Here is a 14,102-nt window from a genome sequence, read left to right as displayed (position 1 = left end):
TGTAAAAATAAATGAACTTTTCTGAGAAAAAGAGTATGTTCTCAGCATTTGAACCAGTAACTTTTTGTTGGGTTAGAGAGACTGACTGTTCTCTCTTTTTTCACTCAGTGAACATATAATACTTTAAAACGTAATGGAAACCATTGTAATAGAAGTCAGGGGAATGATGGAACATGGGAGATGTAGATCTGAACACGCCATCAATGTCCCTTTGAAGACATGGCTTTTATCACCTGGTATTCATTTACTGTGTGATAGATCCCTTGGAGCCTCTTCTACTAAAACTTTCAGTATACATAAAAGAACTGGGGATTTTCTAAGGCAGAAGGAGAGACTATTCCTAAATCTTTAATGCTTAAAAAAAAAGGCATAAGTTAAAATTAAGTATATCCTCAATATTTCCTGCTGCACATTTTTGATGATCACAATTTCATTGAAAGCTGACTCCCATTCATATAAAGTGAATTTTTTCTCAGGGCTACAAATCAGGGCACTGAAGTCTTCCTATGGCACTAGGCCAAGCTTTGCTATGAGTATTAACTTCTTTGCACAAATCACCTGTGACTTGAAATGGCATTATTACTTACATTTTACACATCAGATACTAAAACCAAAATGGCTAAAAGAGCAAAGTAGTTTGGCATCCTGAGGGACAAGATTTAATAGCTTTTTAATGCTGAGAAAACAGCTGTCATTAATCTCAATTGTCTAAGAAGGTAGAAGAACCAAGTGCTTGGAGTTAGGAACTCACAAAATCAAAACCATATATAGTAAGAGATTTATGCAGTGAGAAAACCTTTTGTTTAAGAAGTTGCTCAAATCTAGCTTTCCCAAGTGCTATTCATCTCCTTTAGGATGATCTCTTCTGTTTCCATAATTCCTTCCAAAACTCTCTTGTACTGTGCTCTGCTGAGAGTTACTACAAGAGTTAACCCACGAGGAAGAGAAAGACTGATTGTACAGCCTCATTCTCAAGATTGTGCTTTTCATATTAGGAGGTAAAGAATGAGCACCATGGAATTGCAGAACTATTACTAAGCATTTAAAAATTTTTGAAATCTGAACTGTTAAAAGAATTATTTTCAGGACAAAACATTAACTATGATATCCTAACATAAGTAAATAAACCAGGCAAGAGTTTTGCTGCTGTATCAGAAGAGTACCATCATAAACATGGACAGACACAAATTATGTACAATTAATTTTAGCTACCCCAAGCCTCCACACACCTCAAAGAAGGAACTGAGTTCACTACATTTTGTTTATGTACTCTTGCCTTGTGATCAACAGATTGAACATTAATTACGGAAAAAATCAAATTCTGGTCTCTGCCTTTAAATTTTTGGTTCTATTGTGCTAAAATAACTACAGGTATTCATCAGGTTTTGGAAAATTAAATTTAGACTCAAGAACTTGGTGATAATTCAAAATCATTACTTTCCATTGAGCCAATTTTCATGAGAACAATTAAATGCATAAGACTGTACATATGCCGGTAATTTTGAAGAACCTGACCACATATTTAGCAGTAAGATACCTTTTAAAATAAAAATATGAGCCAGCTTAAAAACCAGTATCACCAGTAATTATAGCCTTCCTTCCAGAAGAAAGGCTATGCAGAACAAATGTAAGCATCAGATGTAAACAGATTTAATCTGCTACCTTATAGAGATATTTTATATATTTGAGTTCTAAATTGTACCTTGAAAGGTTCCTCGTCTCCACGGAGACACACCCAAAGTATAAGAAACTGTGTCATCTGCATTGCAAGTAAGAACAGGTGCACCACTCACCATTGAAAGATCTGAATATACCTGGTGAAGAGAATTCACAAAGAGGAAAAGTCATCAAAAGCAAGTTATTGTTGCAAGAACACTATAGACACAATATCCATTCTACTTGCTTTGAAAAGTAAGTATTCTATCAGTAAACCCTGGCCTTTATGGACATGAAAGAACACATAATGTAAGAGAAATGCTGGCATATACAGATGATATCAAGCACAAATTTTGAAGTCATTGCTCAGACCATGGAACTACTTACATATACATAGATCTGCACAGTCAGGGCCTTAATATTTTACATACTGTTTTTTAGAAGTATGACAAAGATATTCAGCAATAGTGATCCATCTAACCAGAGAGAGCAAAGCAAAATCTGAAGTGCCATTTTAACATCATTTGCTAGACCTCAAGGGATATTAAACTGTGCTTTTTGATATATCACATTTCCTAAGCGACAAGCATATGTGACATACGTAGTAACTGTGAACAATAAAAAGACCAATACAATTTTCATCTGCTGAATTTTAGATTTTGTAAACTATAAAGCTCACTGCAATAATATATACTGAGAGTATTTTTAATCGTCTCTCATTTCTTTCTCCCTTTTTACAGAGAGACTCTGTGATCAGCTGCTCATGGAAGAGGCACTGAAGTCTGAGGCATCACCAAACACAGCTGGTGATTCCCTGCTGGAGTCACTGGTGGTACAAACAGCAGCAGGTGAACTGAGTGAATGGTTCTGCTCATACCCTCTCTTCTGTTACCTCTGCCCCTGGGTGAAGCAAACTCCTGCTGAGGGACAGCATTTTAAATTGACATTGCAATTTCTGCACTCTGCTACAGGTGACAATTTTCCACTGAAGCATGGAGGCCTTTTAAAAAAATATCTTCAGGATATCATGTAGTACTATAGCATGCTGCAACTTCTTATTACATTAAAAAATGGTCTCTGTGTTGTTTAGGCGAATTTTGAGCAGAATTACAAGTTAAATCATAAAAGGTTGAATTTTTTTTTCCAGTTCATTTAGTAATTTTATTAATGACAACAGCTAGCCTGTCAAGCATCCAACTGGAGACCTGCATTCTACAAAGATTTCTTTTGCAACAAAACCAGCATTAGATGCACAGATCGTAGTCATCCTACCAAAAGTAACTTTTTTTAAAGTAAATATGTTTTCTTAATATTTTCTGTAGAAAAAACCCAATTCTTTAAGCATCTTGTCTTCTGATACAGACAATAATTGCCTATAACACATTCCCTCTCTGTGGCATTTACATTAATATAATCCCTTGTTCAGGTGCTGGTGCAATCTGGAACTTCTATTCCAAGTAACAGGGAAAAAAACTGTAAGGCAAAAATCTTCCTCTTCCCCAACAAATCTGCATTTCAAACTGTATATTCAAAGTCCAATAACCAGAAAGCACAGGAAATGAGAATGCTTGTTAAGAGAAAAAAAAAGGGGGGGGGAAGAAAAAAGAAAAAGAAGAAAAATAAAAAGGCTAAAAAAGAGCCTAATGAAAAGTCTTGTTGAATTGGCAAATAAGAAAAAAAAATTTAAAAAAAAAATCTTTAACTATTGTTAACATAGAGAAAGTGTAAGAAAGGAGGGGCTGTTACACACTGAAGATGGGGAAATTTAATTTAATAAAAGATAAACAATAAGTTATTCATGATTCTACATTTGTGGACTATTCCATTTCAGTTTACAAAGAATGTATACAAAAGTAAAGGCTACGTACCTAAAAATACGGATAGGATAACAGAAATGACAGCAATTTATTAAGGATAGAAATAAGATTAGTTAAAATGAGATTTTTATTTAAGGAAAAAGTAACATGGAGACAGAGCCAAAAGTAGGATAAATGTGATTAATTTAAATTGGCTCAAAAACACAAGAGTGGGGTAATACACTTTCCATCAAAGACTGGTCACACCTGACTAGTTTCTACCAAAAGATGTCAAAGTAAAAGGAACAGTACTGGCATAGTTGACTGTAAACATTAAACACCTATGTATTGCCAACGAGTAAATATGGACTGGAAGTCTGATGATTTTCAGTCATTGAAGAGAAGTTTTGGAAACCTTTTCTGAGAACTGAAGTAACAGAAGCTCATCTATTTTAAAATGAAGTTGTTAATCTTAAGGAAGTGACTGTATACCCAAATAGGAAAAAGTTGAGTGAAAGCAATGAAGCAATTTTAGTACATACACAGCCACTGTTTCAGTGTTTGATCCAGATGCCGATACCGAGACATGAAGGGATTCTCCCTTCCCTCCCCTGCATCAGATTGAACCTTTTGGGTTCACTAAATCTTGTACATCACTGATGCTGACTGCAGTCTGCTGTCACCTCTCCCACTGCAGTCATTAAACTCACTCGTATTTCTTACGCTGCTCACTGTTCCTGCCGACACGAACACTCACCTTCTTATCATTAATGAATCACTCCCATTCATTTTGCAACCCTATTTGTCTCTACTACTGAAGTTACTCACACCTTAGCCAACCTCCAAACAGTGGTCACAACAATATTACTGCCTACCTCCAACGTCTTGGCAAGGTCTATGGTTGTAACTAGTTACCTTTTATGTGTTCCCTAATTTGAACTTTGTCTTGCTCTAATGGCCATGTGATTTATCAGCTCTGTTACTGGGACTAATTAAATGATCAACCTCAGATGATAAATGGATACTAAAAGTGCATGCCCACACTTGCACATGCACACAAGGCAATTTATACTAATACCACAATTCATATCAAGAATCCTATTGAAAGAGAAGTGTTCACAGACATTTGAGATTCCAATATGACGGAATGTTGTGTGACGTCTGCCTGCTTAACAGTAGATATATTACACATGTATTTATACAAAAACAATACATCCAAGAACACTCCGAAAGTGAAAAAGTTGGAGAATTTAAAAAGTATACATAGGAAAAAGTCCAGGCGGATTTTTGTAACAATAACTTATTGCAAAGATTTTATAAATGTAGAGGAAAGCTTGGAGTGAAACAATGAAAACATTTATATACACTGAGCTTTAAGTCAACTTTCTGTTGAATATTAGAGAGATAGGTATTGCTTATTAGAATGCCTTTTTATGAGGACTGTATGTAAAAAAAAGACACAATTTTAGTGTCAGATGTAGCATTATATAATTGTATATCCTATAATAATCTACCATGTTCTCAAAGGTATCTTAATGTGCCTAACAAAACCTTCAACAGGTCATTATTGTTAGGTAAATACATTCTGAAGTAAGAAAATAGGGCATAAATTGGGGTGCTGTTATCAAAAACAACAGAAATAACATTCAGATTTACAAGCTATCCAGAATGAGTCAAGATATGGAATTACTTCTACCAATCAATGGCACAGGCAGTCTGTTAGCCTTTGTCCTAATGTGCAAGGCTACTTGTCAAGACCACTAACCTATTTCAAGAAAAAAATCTGACCTAAGACCTTACAATACCCTTAATTGATCAAACAATTTCATAACTAGCCATCACAAAAAACAACCGCCAACAACTACAGTTACTCTTAAATTCTGTAGGCCTTTGTACCATCCATTATTGCTATTAAAAATGCTTTTTCTTTAATGAAACCTATTACAGAAGTTCTGGTAGATAATGTGGAAGCCAAAAGGATTGAAATTGGAAGGACAAACAAAAAAAGAAGGATTATGGAATACACAGATTTACTTGTGGTTAAAGAATATAAACTTGGCGACCTTCAGCAATCAGGTTTCTGGAGCTGCAAAGAATTTGTTCTCAGAAAAAATCAGATACATTACCAAACAAGACTTAGCCTGAACAGGGAAGACCCTCATTAAGGTTTTATGATACATAATTTTATTATTTTGAGGCATTTGTTACAAATACCCAACTTTCATGTCATTCTTTCACTGACACCATAAAGATCCAAAATAGTTATATAGACAAAAGAGAGATAAATGCATTTCATATTTTTTCATTATGTATTTATTTTACAATAGTTTCATAAATTACTAAGTTTGTATAACCTAATACCTGATAGGTAATTTAACTGTGCCTTGAGATTCCTCTGGAGGGCTTACTTTAATGGTATCTATTTTGAACAGCATTGAGAAAAACAGTTGCACAGTTTTATATTTTTGTTGCAAAACCAAGCCTTGAAGGAATTAGGCACCTTTGCAGCTGAATTTACTACCCAAGGTGTAATTAGAAGGAACCATCAACACATTAGACAATTATTTATTTATATCCAGCAGTCTTATATAAAAAAAAATAAAAAAAAAATGCATAAAAAATTTTGTCATGAGACTGACAGATTGAATTTTCATAGAAATGTTTTACACTGCGTCCCCTTGTAGGATGATTTGAATCTAATTTTACAGACACTAACTCCATTTAAGTTGCAGTCACTAACCTTACATTAATTCAGCACCAGAGAAGGATAGGCTTTCTGGTTGATGTTATATGTCACAAATTCTTTATGAATTCTGTTGTGATGGTTTTTTTTTCATTTCCAGGAGTAAGTTAATCATGAGAAAGTCTATTTGTTGTAAGATCTCCTGGAACCAGCCACAAAGAACACAGTTGCAGTAGTTCCCTAAGGTTTAACACATCAATCAGTTTAAAAGAGATCATAAAAACATTCACATTTTTCAAGGGAATTTATAGAAATTGTCTTTTTAATCATGGAAAGCTTTGTGGGCACTGGTACTGAAAGTGTTCTGCTTAGAATTTTTTAAGGTACAGTGATGGAGTCATGCATAGACCTCCACTGAATTCCAATGGCAGGTCTTCCCTCCCCAACTCTAGATACTCACTAATGGTTGCACAGACAATCAAACCACACATACAAAAATTATTGCAGCCTCAGACATAAACCCTCTAAATATGATTGAAAAGGAAAAAGCATTATTCAGAGGGAAGAGAGATTTCCTTATGCAGTAAAGACTTATTTCCCTTTTCCTCTTCTCAGACTTACTTTCACTTTAAATAGTCACTTTTGCAGTAGTACCCTCATTTTGGTTTAGTCTATTAGATAAATACAGCATATACTGAGAAACAGAGTAGCATACATACAATGTAATTTATTTTTTAATGACATGAGGTTTTTGTTAAGTTTATAGTTTAATATATACAGTTATTAAAATGGAATAGTGAAGTTAAATTTATACCTCAAAGGCAAAATTACCCAAGTATTAATTCAGCTAAATTACTTATTGCTAGGGATTCATCGTGCAGTAAGTTGTTTATGGACATGCCCATAAATTATTATGTTTGTCATCTACTGGAACATCTCATACTATTCTTGATATAAGCTGAGCTTTATTACTTCATTAAATGAAATTCTTATGACTTTTTTTAATATCGTGTATGTCCCAGTTTATCTATGAGAAATTACCTTGCACAGTGGATATACTCCATCAGTGCAGGTATAGAGGGCAAATCAACCAATTTAATAATGAAGATGTTCACTAGCCAACAAAATTACAAAAGATCCCATCAAAAACATTTCCAAAACTATTACTTTTTGGATTAATTTTGCTCTGTCTCTGCCAAGACTGACAAGATTTCCTCTACCTAATCACCAATTTAGCTCAAGGACAATAGAGGAAAAATTCAAAAATGCTGGATTAAACAGGAGGAGGAGTTACTACTGGGCTGTCAGCAACTGCCCTCAAGGGAAACACTGACAAAGACAAAACCAGTCTGTTGCGTTCTGCTTCACGACAGACTACCCAGACAGTACAGTAATCAGGTAGCATGGAATGAACACTGACGACAAAATAACTATCACTTCTTTATCCTGTTGCCCTTTGTGCTATACACATCTGAGAAAATAAAGTTTATTTTGCATTTCCAACAAGGTTTTTGGTCACAGTTCCCCCTTAGAGGAGGTTTTTCTGCATTCTAATAAATATCGATACCGGTGACCACGTTCTAGATTTAGTGATTAAATCCCAATTCATAGGCAAACCCCTCTGGAAATAAAAGCAAGCAAATGAACTTTGCTCACTACAATAGCACAAGACACTACATGACATCTGCTGGAGAGTGCTGGAAGTGATTAATATTGTTTACTTTGTTGAGGGGACAGTTTCCAGACACCAGTAGGTTTTGCAGTCATGCCCTTTCCAGTAATTCCAGCCTACCTTACTTCAACTGTTCTGTAACTGCTTCTGGGTAAAAACCTACCATAGAGAAAATACATTATTCACACTGATTAATTTAGTACATTCATACAAGCATGAAATAGCTGACCTTACTACTTGTCTCCCAAAAGTCCCAGAGCAAAAAGAGCACACATAGTTGGACTGCCAAGTGGTATTTCATAGAGGGAAAAAAAACACAAATAAACCCCAAAAAACCCTACCACCACAAAACCAACCAAAACCAGATTTCAGGATCCAGACAACACCCTCAAGGAGGTCAAAGTTCAATCAGACCCAGCTCACTCTGGCTTAACTACAGCTGTCATAAATTCATTTAATGCAATGTTTCTGGAAACACATACAAGGAATGAATTTAATGTATTCATTTTGAAGTTTCTTATTTCTGTGCCTTTCACTTTCATTGGCACAAAAAATATTGAGTTCGCACAAAATGGGAAAGCAGAAAAAATAGTTCTGTTGCCAACTTTCAAAAACATTCACTTCTTTCAGAGATAAAAGTACAAATGTATTAGAAATGTAAATGCATTCACATCCAAAAAACTAAGATTGTTGAAAAGAAAAATGTCAAAGCTGGTGATACCCAAAAAATACATTTCCCTCTTTGTTTTGGGGGATAATAATGAGTAAAAAAATAGGAATCTGAAGTTGAACCTTTCTATGAGGTACAAAGGTTATTAAACATAGATTCACCAGTGAAAACCTGGAAAACTGGAGACTAGTAAGAGTTTAAGGAAGGATTTTCACATTGCCATGAATTACCATTAGCCAGTAGAAAACTGCTGCTGGTATATAAATTACCTCCCTTTATAAAATAAGGTGGGGCCACTCTTTACCATTACCTTTCATTTTAAGTAAAGCAGCATTTGGTGCTACTGGCACTAAGGCAGAGAACAAAAGATCACTCAGTTTGCAACTCCACACCAGTTAACTAGTCAGGTTTTATATTTACATAAGTTGGCAACATTTAGCACACTCCCTGCATTGTTTTAATATATTGAGCCCTTCTGGCAAGCAGTGCACAGCAATAATATCTAGATGCCATCTACTCTAGATTTAAATATTGTGACAGAGTCACAAATACGGATTTTCTTGAGCAAGGTCCAAGATGTTCCTGCTCAAGAACCTTCTCTGCAGCTGAGAAGAAAAGCAGAAGTCATCTTCTTTGCCCTAATGTATATTATGCCTCTGCTGGTATATGACATGAGATCCAACACATAGATAAGAAAGGAAGGAATACCACTGAAATACTTTTATCACTCTCAAATTAAACATGCAGACAAGATAGATAGTAGGAAAATCATGGAGTTACAGTACTACAACACTGTTTTTAAATAGCAAAATGTGTTTGTGTAAATAGAGTTATAAAATATATTTAATTGAAAATATGAAAAATAATCAGGACTATATATAATAGTAAAAACATCTTCTTGAGCAGGAAAATTAACAAAACTGTATTTTCTAAGAATTTGTGTGAAACTCCCCAGTGACCCATTGTTATTCAATAACCACAGTTATTGCCTCTGAATGTTCTTTCCCATCAGCAAAAACACAAAGTATTCCCAAATTCCTCCAACGTTGCTGGAATAACAGCTGGGTAATAGACAGTAACTGTCATAATTTCTTCCACGAAATGCAAGCACTTACTGGCCAGGCCACTGGGCCATTAGCAGTATATAGGGAGAGCTCATGCTGCAATCCTTCCCTTAGTAGGTTAGTAATTTTTGTCCTTTTCCTGCATCTGTAATATTCAATGTTTTATGACAGTTTTATGAACCCAGTAATTCTAAAGCCCCTGATTTTAAAACTGATGAAGTTGGCCAATGTTTTCAAACCACTGGAGGAGGAAGGGAGGAAAGATGAGTAAATGAACAGAGAGAATTACAGAAGTCTTGAACCCTCAGGAACCACACTAAAACAAATAAATCATTTTCCATGAAACATACAGTAAAATCATACACTAGCTCACACATTTTCTGACTACAAACATATCCATATACTATAAACTACAGAAAATTTTCTCATGTATACGTGAAGTTTATTAGAATATCTGCAATTACAGTAATATTTGCTACAGTAATACATAATGTACAGGTCCTTGGACAGAAAAATATTCATCACATTATTAAAAAAAAATTACCTTGTATGTTAGCTTGTTCTTCGTATAATTGTGCACCCATAAAATTTTATGAGTGACCTTTCCCGCTTGGCAATCTATCACAATACAACCCTGTGGCAGAGGTTTCTTCCCTATTCCCTTAAGATTGAAGATATTTTCAGTGCCAGCTGTAACATTTCGTAGAATAAGCCTCCCCTATGACAAAGAAAGCAGAAAAAAAAGTTTCAGCACTGTACAAGTCCCCTTTGGCTGCCAAAGCAACTCTTTTGGCTTATTAATCTTATATCTAGGTGGAAAAGCATGCTTACAAGAAAGTGCTCCTATTGACTTTTCTAGTTCTTAAGTAAATTCCATTGCTAAACAGAGAACAAAACCAAAAAAACCAAAAGCTTTTATTTTTAGTTTTTCTAAATTATGACAGTTAACAACATAAAGCCTCCATATTTCTAGATTCTATAATTTTTGGCTTCTTCTTGAAAAACAAATATCAAAAAAAATATGTTCTCATGCCTCCTTATTTCTCACATAATATTGAAGTTCACTCATTGAGCATTTTCACCTGTCCTTCACCTGGGGGAACTGGGAATGTTGAGCTTAGAGAAAAGGAGACTCAAGGGGAACTCATTACTCTCTACATCTACTTGAAAGAAGGTTGTAGTGAGGTGGAGATGATTCTCTCCTCTATGTCTCAAGTGAAAAGTTGAAAGGAAATGGTCTTAAATTGTGCCATGGGAAGTTCAGATTAGATATTAGAAAAAAAGGTTTTACTGAAAGAGTGGTTAGGAACTAGAATTAGCTGCCCAGGGAGGTGGTGGAGTCACCTTCTGTAGAAACGTTCAAGAAGCATCTGGATGCAGCACTTGGGCTTTGCTTAAGGGTGACTGTGGTGGTGCTGGGTTGTTGGCTGGACTAGATAATACTGGAGGTCTCTTACAACCTTAGTGATTTTGTGATTCAACTAAAATGTTCTCCATAATCATTTGCCATCAAAGGATTCAAGGCTTTTGGTTTTTAATAATTTTATAATACTGGATTCCTAAACTACATTACATTTGGCTGGTAATGAAAGCAAAATGGTTACTCATGTTTTACAGAATATTTTGGGGATTTTTTTGTCTTTGGCAATTCACACATTTCAATAGCAACCTGCAGTTAAAATCTCTCAGCTCTTATACAGGCAAAACTACAAATACTGCTTCTTGCTAAATGCATCATAACCTTTGCTCTGCTCTTCATTTTAGCATCAGAATAGTGATTACTCTGATGGCAAAAGTAGCTGTGAAGTGGTGCCTTAACTTGCAAAAGAAATTATTTTACTATATAAAGTACTCATAAATTCGTGATGTATGCACGCAACAAGAAATACTCAATCTTACCACTTTATTGCTTAGGCAACAAAATACAATTTAATATATATATTTAAATTCAGACTAACACAATGTATATTTTTGTGATAAAAGTTCTGAATCTTTACAGAACAACTGTAGGATTTAAGGACTTAACAGAAATGAATAGAAATGAAGGATTTAACAGAAAAATAAATAAAGAAGAGATGATAATTAGGGGTGGAGAAATCTATCACACCTAATCTTAAGGTTTGCAAAATTAGTTCGTTTGGGTGTTACTTCAATTAGTAGGAAATCATTCCATTTCTTTCTCTCAAGCAAATGCTTTAATATTACTATCTGTCTAAACGCTTTCGTAATTTGGATACTGATGGTAACTTTACTGATAGAAGCATCCTTTTCAAATGTTGAAACTAATTTCCCTCTTACCGTAGTTGTATACTCAGCAGCAGGATTGAACGTGAGAGGATACAGAGCTGTTTCACCTACACCAACATTTATTACAGGAGGGCCATAAAACCCCTCTCCTTCCAACTTTGCTTCAAATTTCCAGTCCACACAGGAAGTATTACTCTGAAATAAAAGCAAAATGTAAATTAGATTATGGATTTAAATTTTTTATGTGCGTTTCAGCTTTCACTTGCAGTTATCACCACATCAGAGTACAGTATTCATTTGCTCAAAGTACTGGCTCAGAGCACCTTTGGGGAGAATAAAAACAGTGTATTTTAAAAATGAATTAAACTAACAATAAATCTCTTACTCCAGGCAGCCAGAAGTACAGCACCCATACTATCAGTAGCAATACTGTCAGCAGGAATACTCATTAGAAAAATATGAGCATGATCTAGCTAATGGTCAAGATGGAATTCGTAAGTATCATCATAAACATTTAGAAGTATCTTTATGGTGCTGTTTAATGTTAGCCAAAATTCTGTTCCTTTTCCATCTGTAAAAAAATCTTCCTGTACCTCTTTGAAGTGCTGATGTGGTGTGCTGGCCTATATTGCCTCATTTGGCAACTGACTTTATTACAGGATCAGTCTTGCTAATGAATTAAGAACTCCGTCTCCAAAGGAGTATTTACAGTCCTGTGTTCTCAGAATCTGGTCTTTCAAGAGACTAAACTACCTTAAAGAATGCCTGTCCTGAGGAGTATGAAAGCCTATTTAAGAAACATATTTATCTTGCATCCAGATGTGTCACAAGACTGCTTGGTTATGGTAGAAAGTGAGATATTTTGTAATACATGCTTGAAGGTTGCATAAAAATAGTCAAACTAAAATAATGCTGTTCAGACTCCTATTATTTGAAAGACCCAGACAACTAAACATCCAATTGGAAAAAAAAAGGCTAACATCAATCTGAAAGAGAACATAAACTGCCATTCATAAGCCAATATACATGCCTTGTCAAATAGAGAAGATTAATCTGACATGATCTATGAAAAGAGAGGATACTCTTTTCACCCATAACAGTCTTCATCTGTGGAAAATTTTATATAAGCATCAGAGATAAACAGTGGATTGAGGGACTAGAGATGATACTTCAGTCCTTTTTTTCCTTCTTTGAAAGTGTTTCAAGCTCAGCACACTCAGTTTCAGAAATTAAGAACCTGTGGTCATCAGAACCAACCAATGGCATGACACAAGACCTGCAGTATCTTATATATAAGGTTTGATTAATGTCTAAGATTAATGCTTAATTTTTAGTTCTTTAGAGGTAAATTTCCCAGTGGTTTAGCTTGTATGTCTGGAATTTTGAGGTTTGTGTAGTGCCTCAGTCTTTCAAAATACTTTTATCACCGTGGTTTCCAAGTCTGTAATAACCACAATTACATATCTCTTGTAGAAAACACAAAAGAAAAAAAGTAATTTGCTGATATCCTCATGCCAAGGATAAAATGAAAGTGAAAAGCAGGCATCAAAAGTGTATTTTTATTCTCATGTTTTTTTTTCTCCACAATATCAGGAATAGCTTTATCCTTTTGAAAACCAGCTTGACCAGTTTTAAAACTGGCAGGTCATCACTCTGCTAGTTTCGTACTTTAAAAGGTGGGATAGAGGAAAAGCATCATCATGATTGTTCTTAGGTAAGGAAAAGAGGAAGACAGTGAAAATTTGGGGGGTTAAATTGTTTTATTTTTAATGATTTCTAGTGCCATTGGTATCAGATGCTTCCTTTACCCACACTAGTGATTATTACACCAATATGTGGAGCAAGTAATTCTTCTTAATCTCTAACACAAGAACTTATCATTTAGAGAAATTCAGTTGACAAACATGGCCACTTTGAAATTTTTCTGTAATAAATCTTTCTAACATAGCATGAATTTGTCTAAAAGTATCTTCTAAAGAAAGTTCTACTCCCTTGTACTTGTTCACTTTTAATCACTTAATCACCTAATTCTTACAGGATCTCTGCTTAATGCAAAATCTTATCCAAAGCCTGTTAAAACAATAAGAAATACAACTAATGCTAAGGGAATTAGAATTTTCTCCCAGAATGGCAGGTGGTTCAATCCAAGGTACATAAAAAGGCTCCATGTATTGGACCTATACCCAGACATGCTGAAAGTGATAGATGGAACGATTACACTCAGCTCACACTTGAGAGAATTACAGAAACTTCAAAAGTTCAGCCTTAACTCCCATATTTAAAAAAAAAAAACAACAAACCAACCCCAATCACA

At 34.9% G+C, this 14,102-nt stretch overlaps 1 protein-coding gene across 1 annotated transcript in view; it reads right to left on the bottom strand.

Moving 5' to 3' along the window:
• CFAP47 (cilia and flagella associated protein 47) overlaps positions 1-14,102 on the bottom strand; it is a 271,684-nt gene that overhangs the window by 132,896 nt on the left and 124,686 nt on the right. The window contains exons 49-51 of the mRNA XM_029964748.1: positions 11,840-11,983; positions 10,086-10,259; positions 1,703-1,814 (exon numbers count right to left, since the gene is read on the bottom strand). Of these exons, the coding sequence (XP_029820608.1) occupies positions 1,703-1,814; positions 10,086-10,259; positions 11,840-11,983 (430 nt within the window). The remainder of the gene's footprint in view (positions 1-1,702; positions 1,815-10,085; positions 10,260-11,839; positions 11,984-14,102) is intronic.

The sequence above is a fragment of the Manacus vitellinus genome, unplaced genomic scaffold (genome assembly GCF_001715985.3).
Source record: "Manacus vitellinus isolate BGI_N305 unplaced genomic scaffold, ASM171598v3 scaffold_7_pilon, whole genome shotgun sequence".
Taxonomy (NCBI): domain Eukaryota; kingdom Metazoa; phylum Chordata; class Aves; order Passeriformes; family Pipridae; genus Manacus; species Manacus vitellinus.
This window is presented reverse-complemented; position numbering and strand designations above follow the sequence as displayed.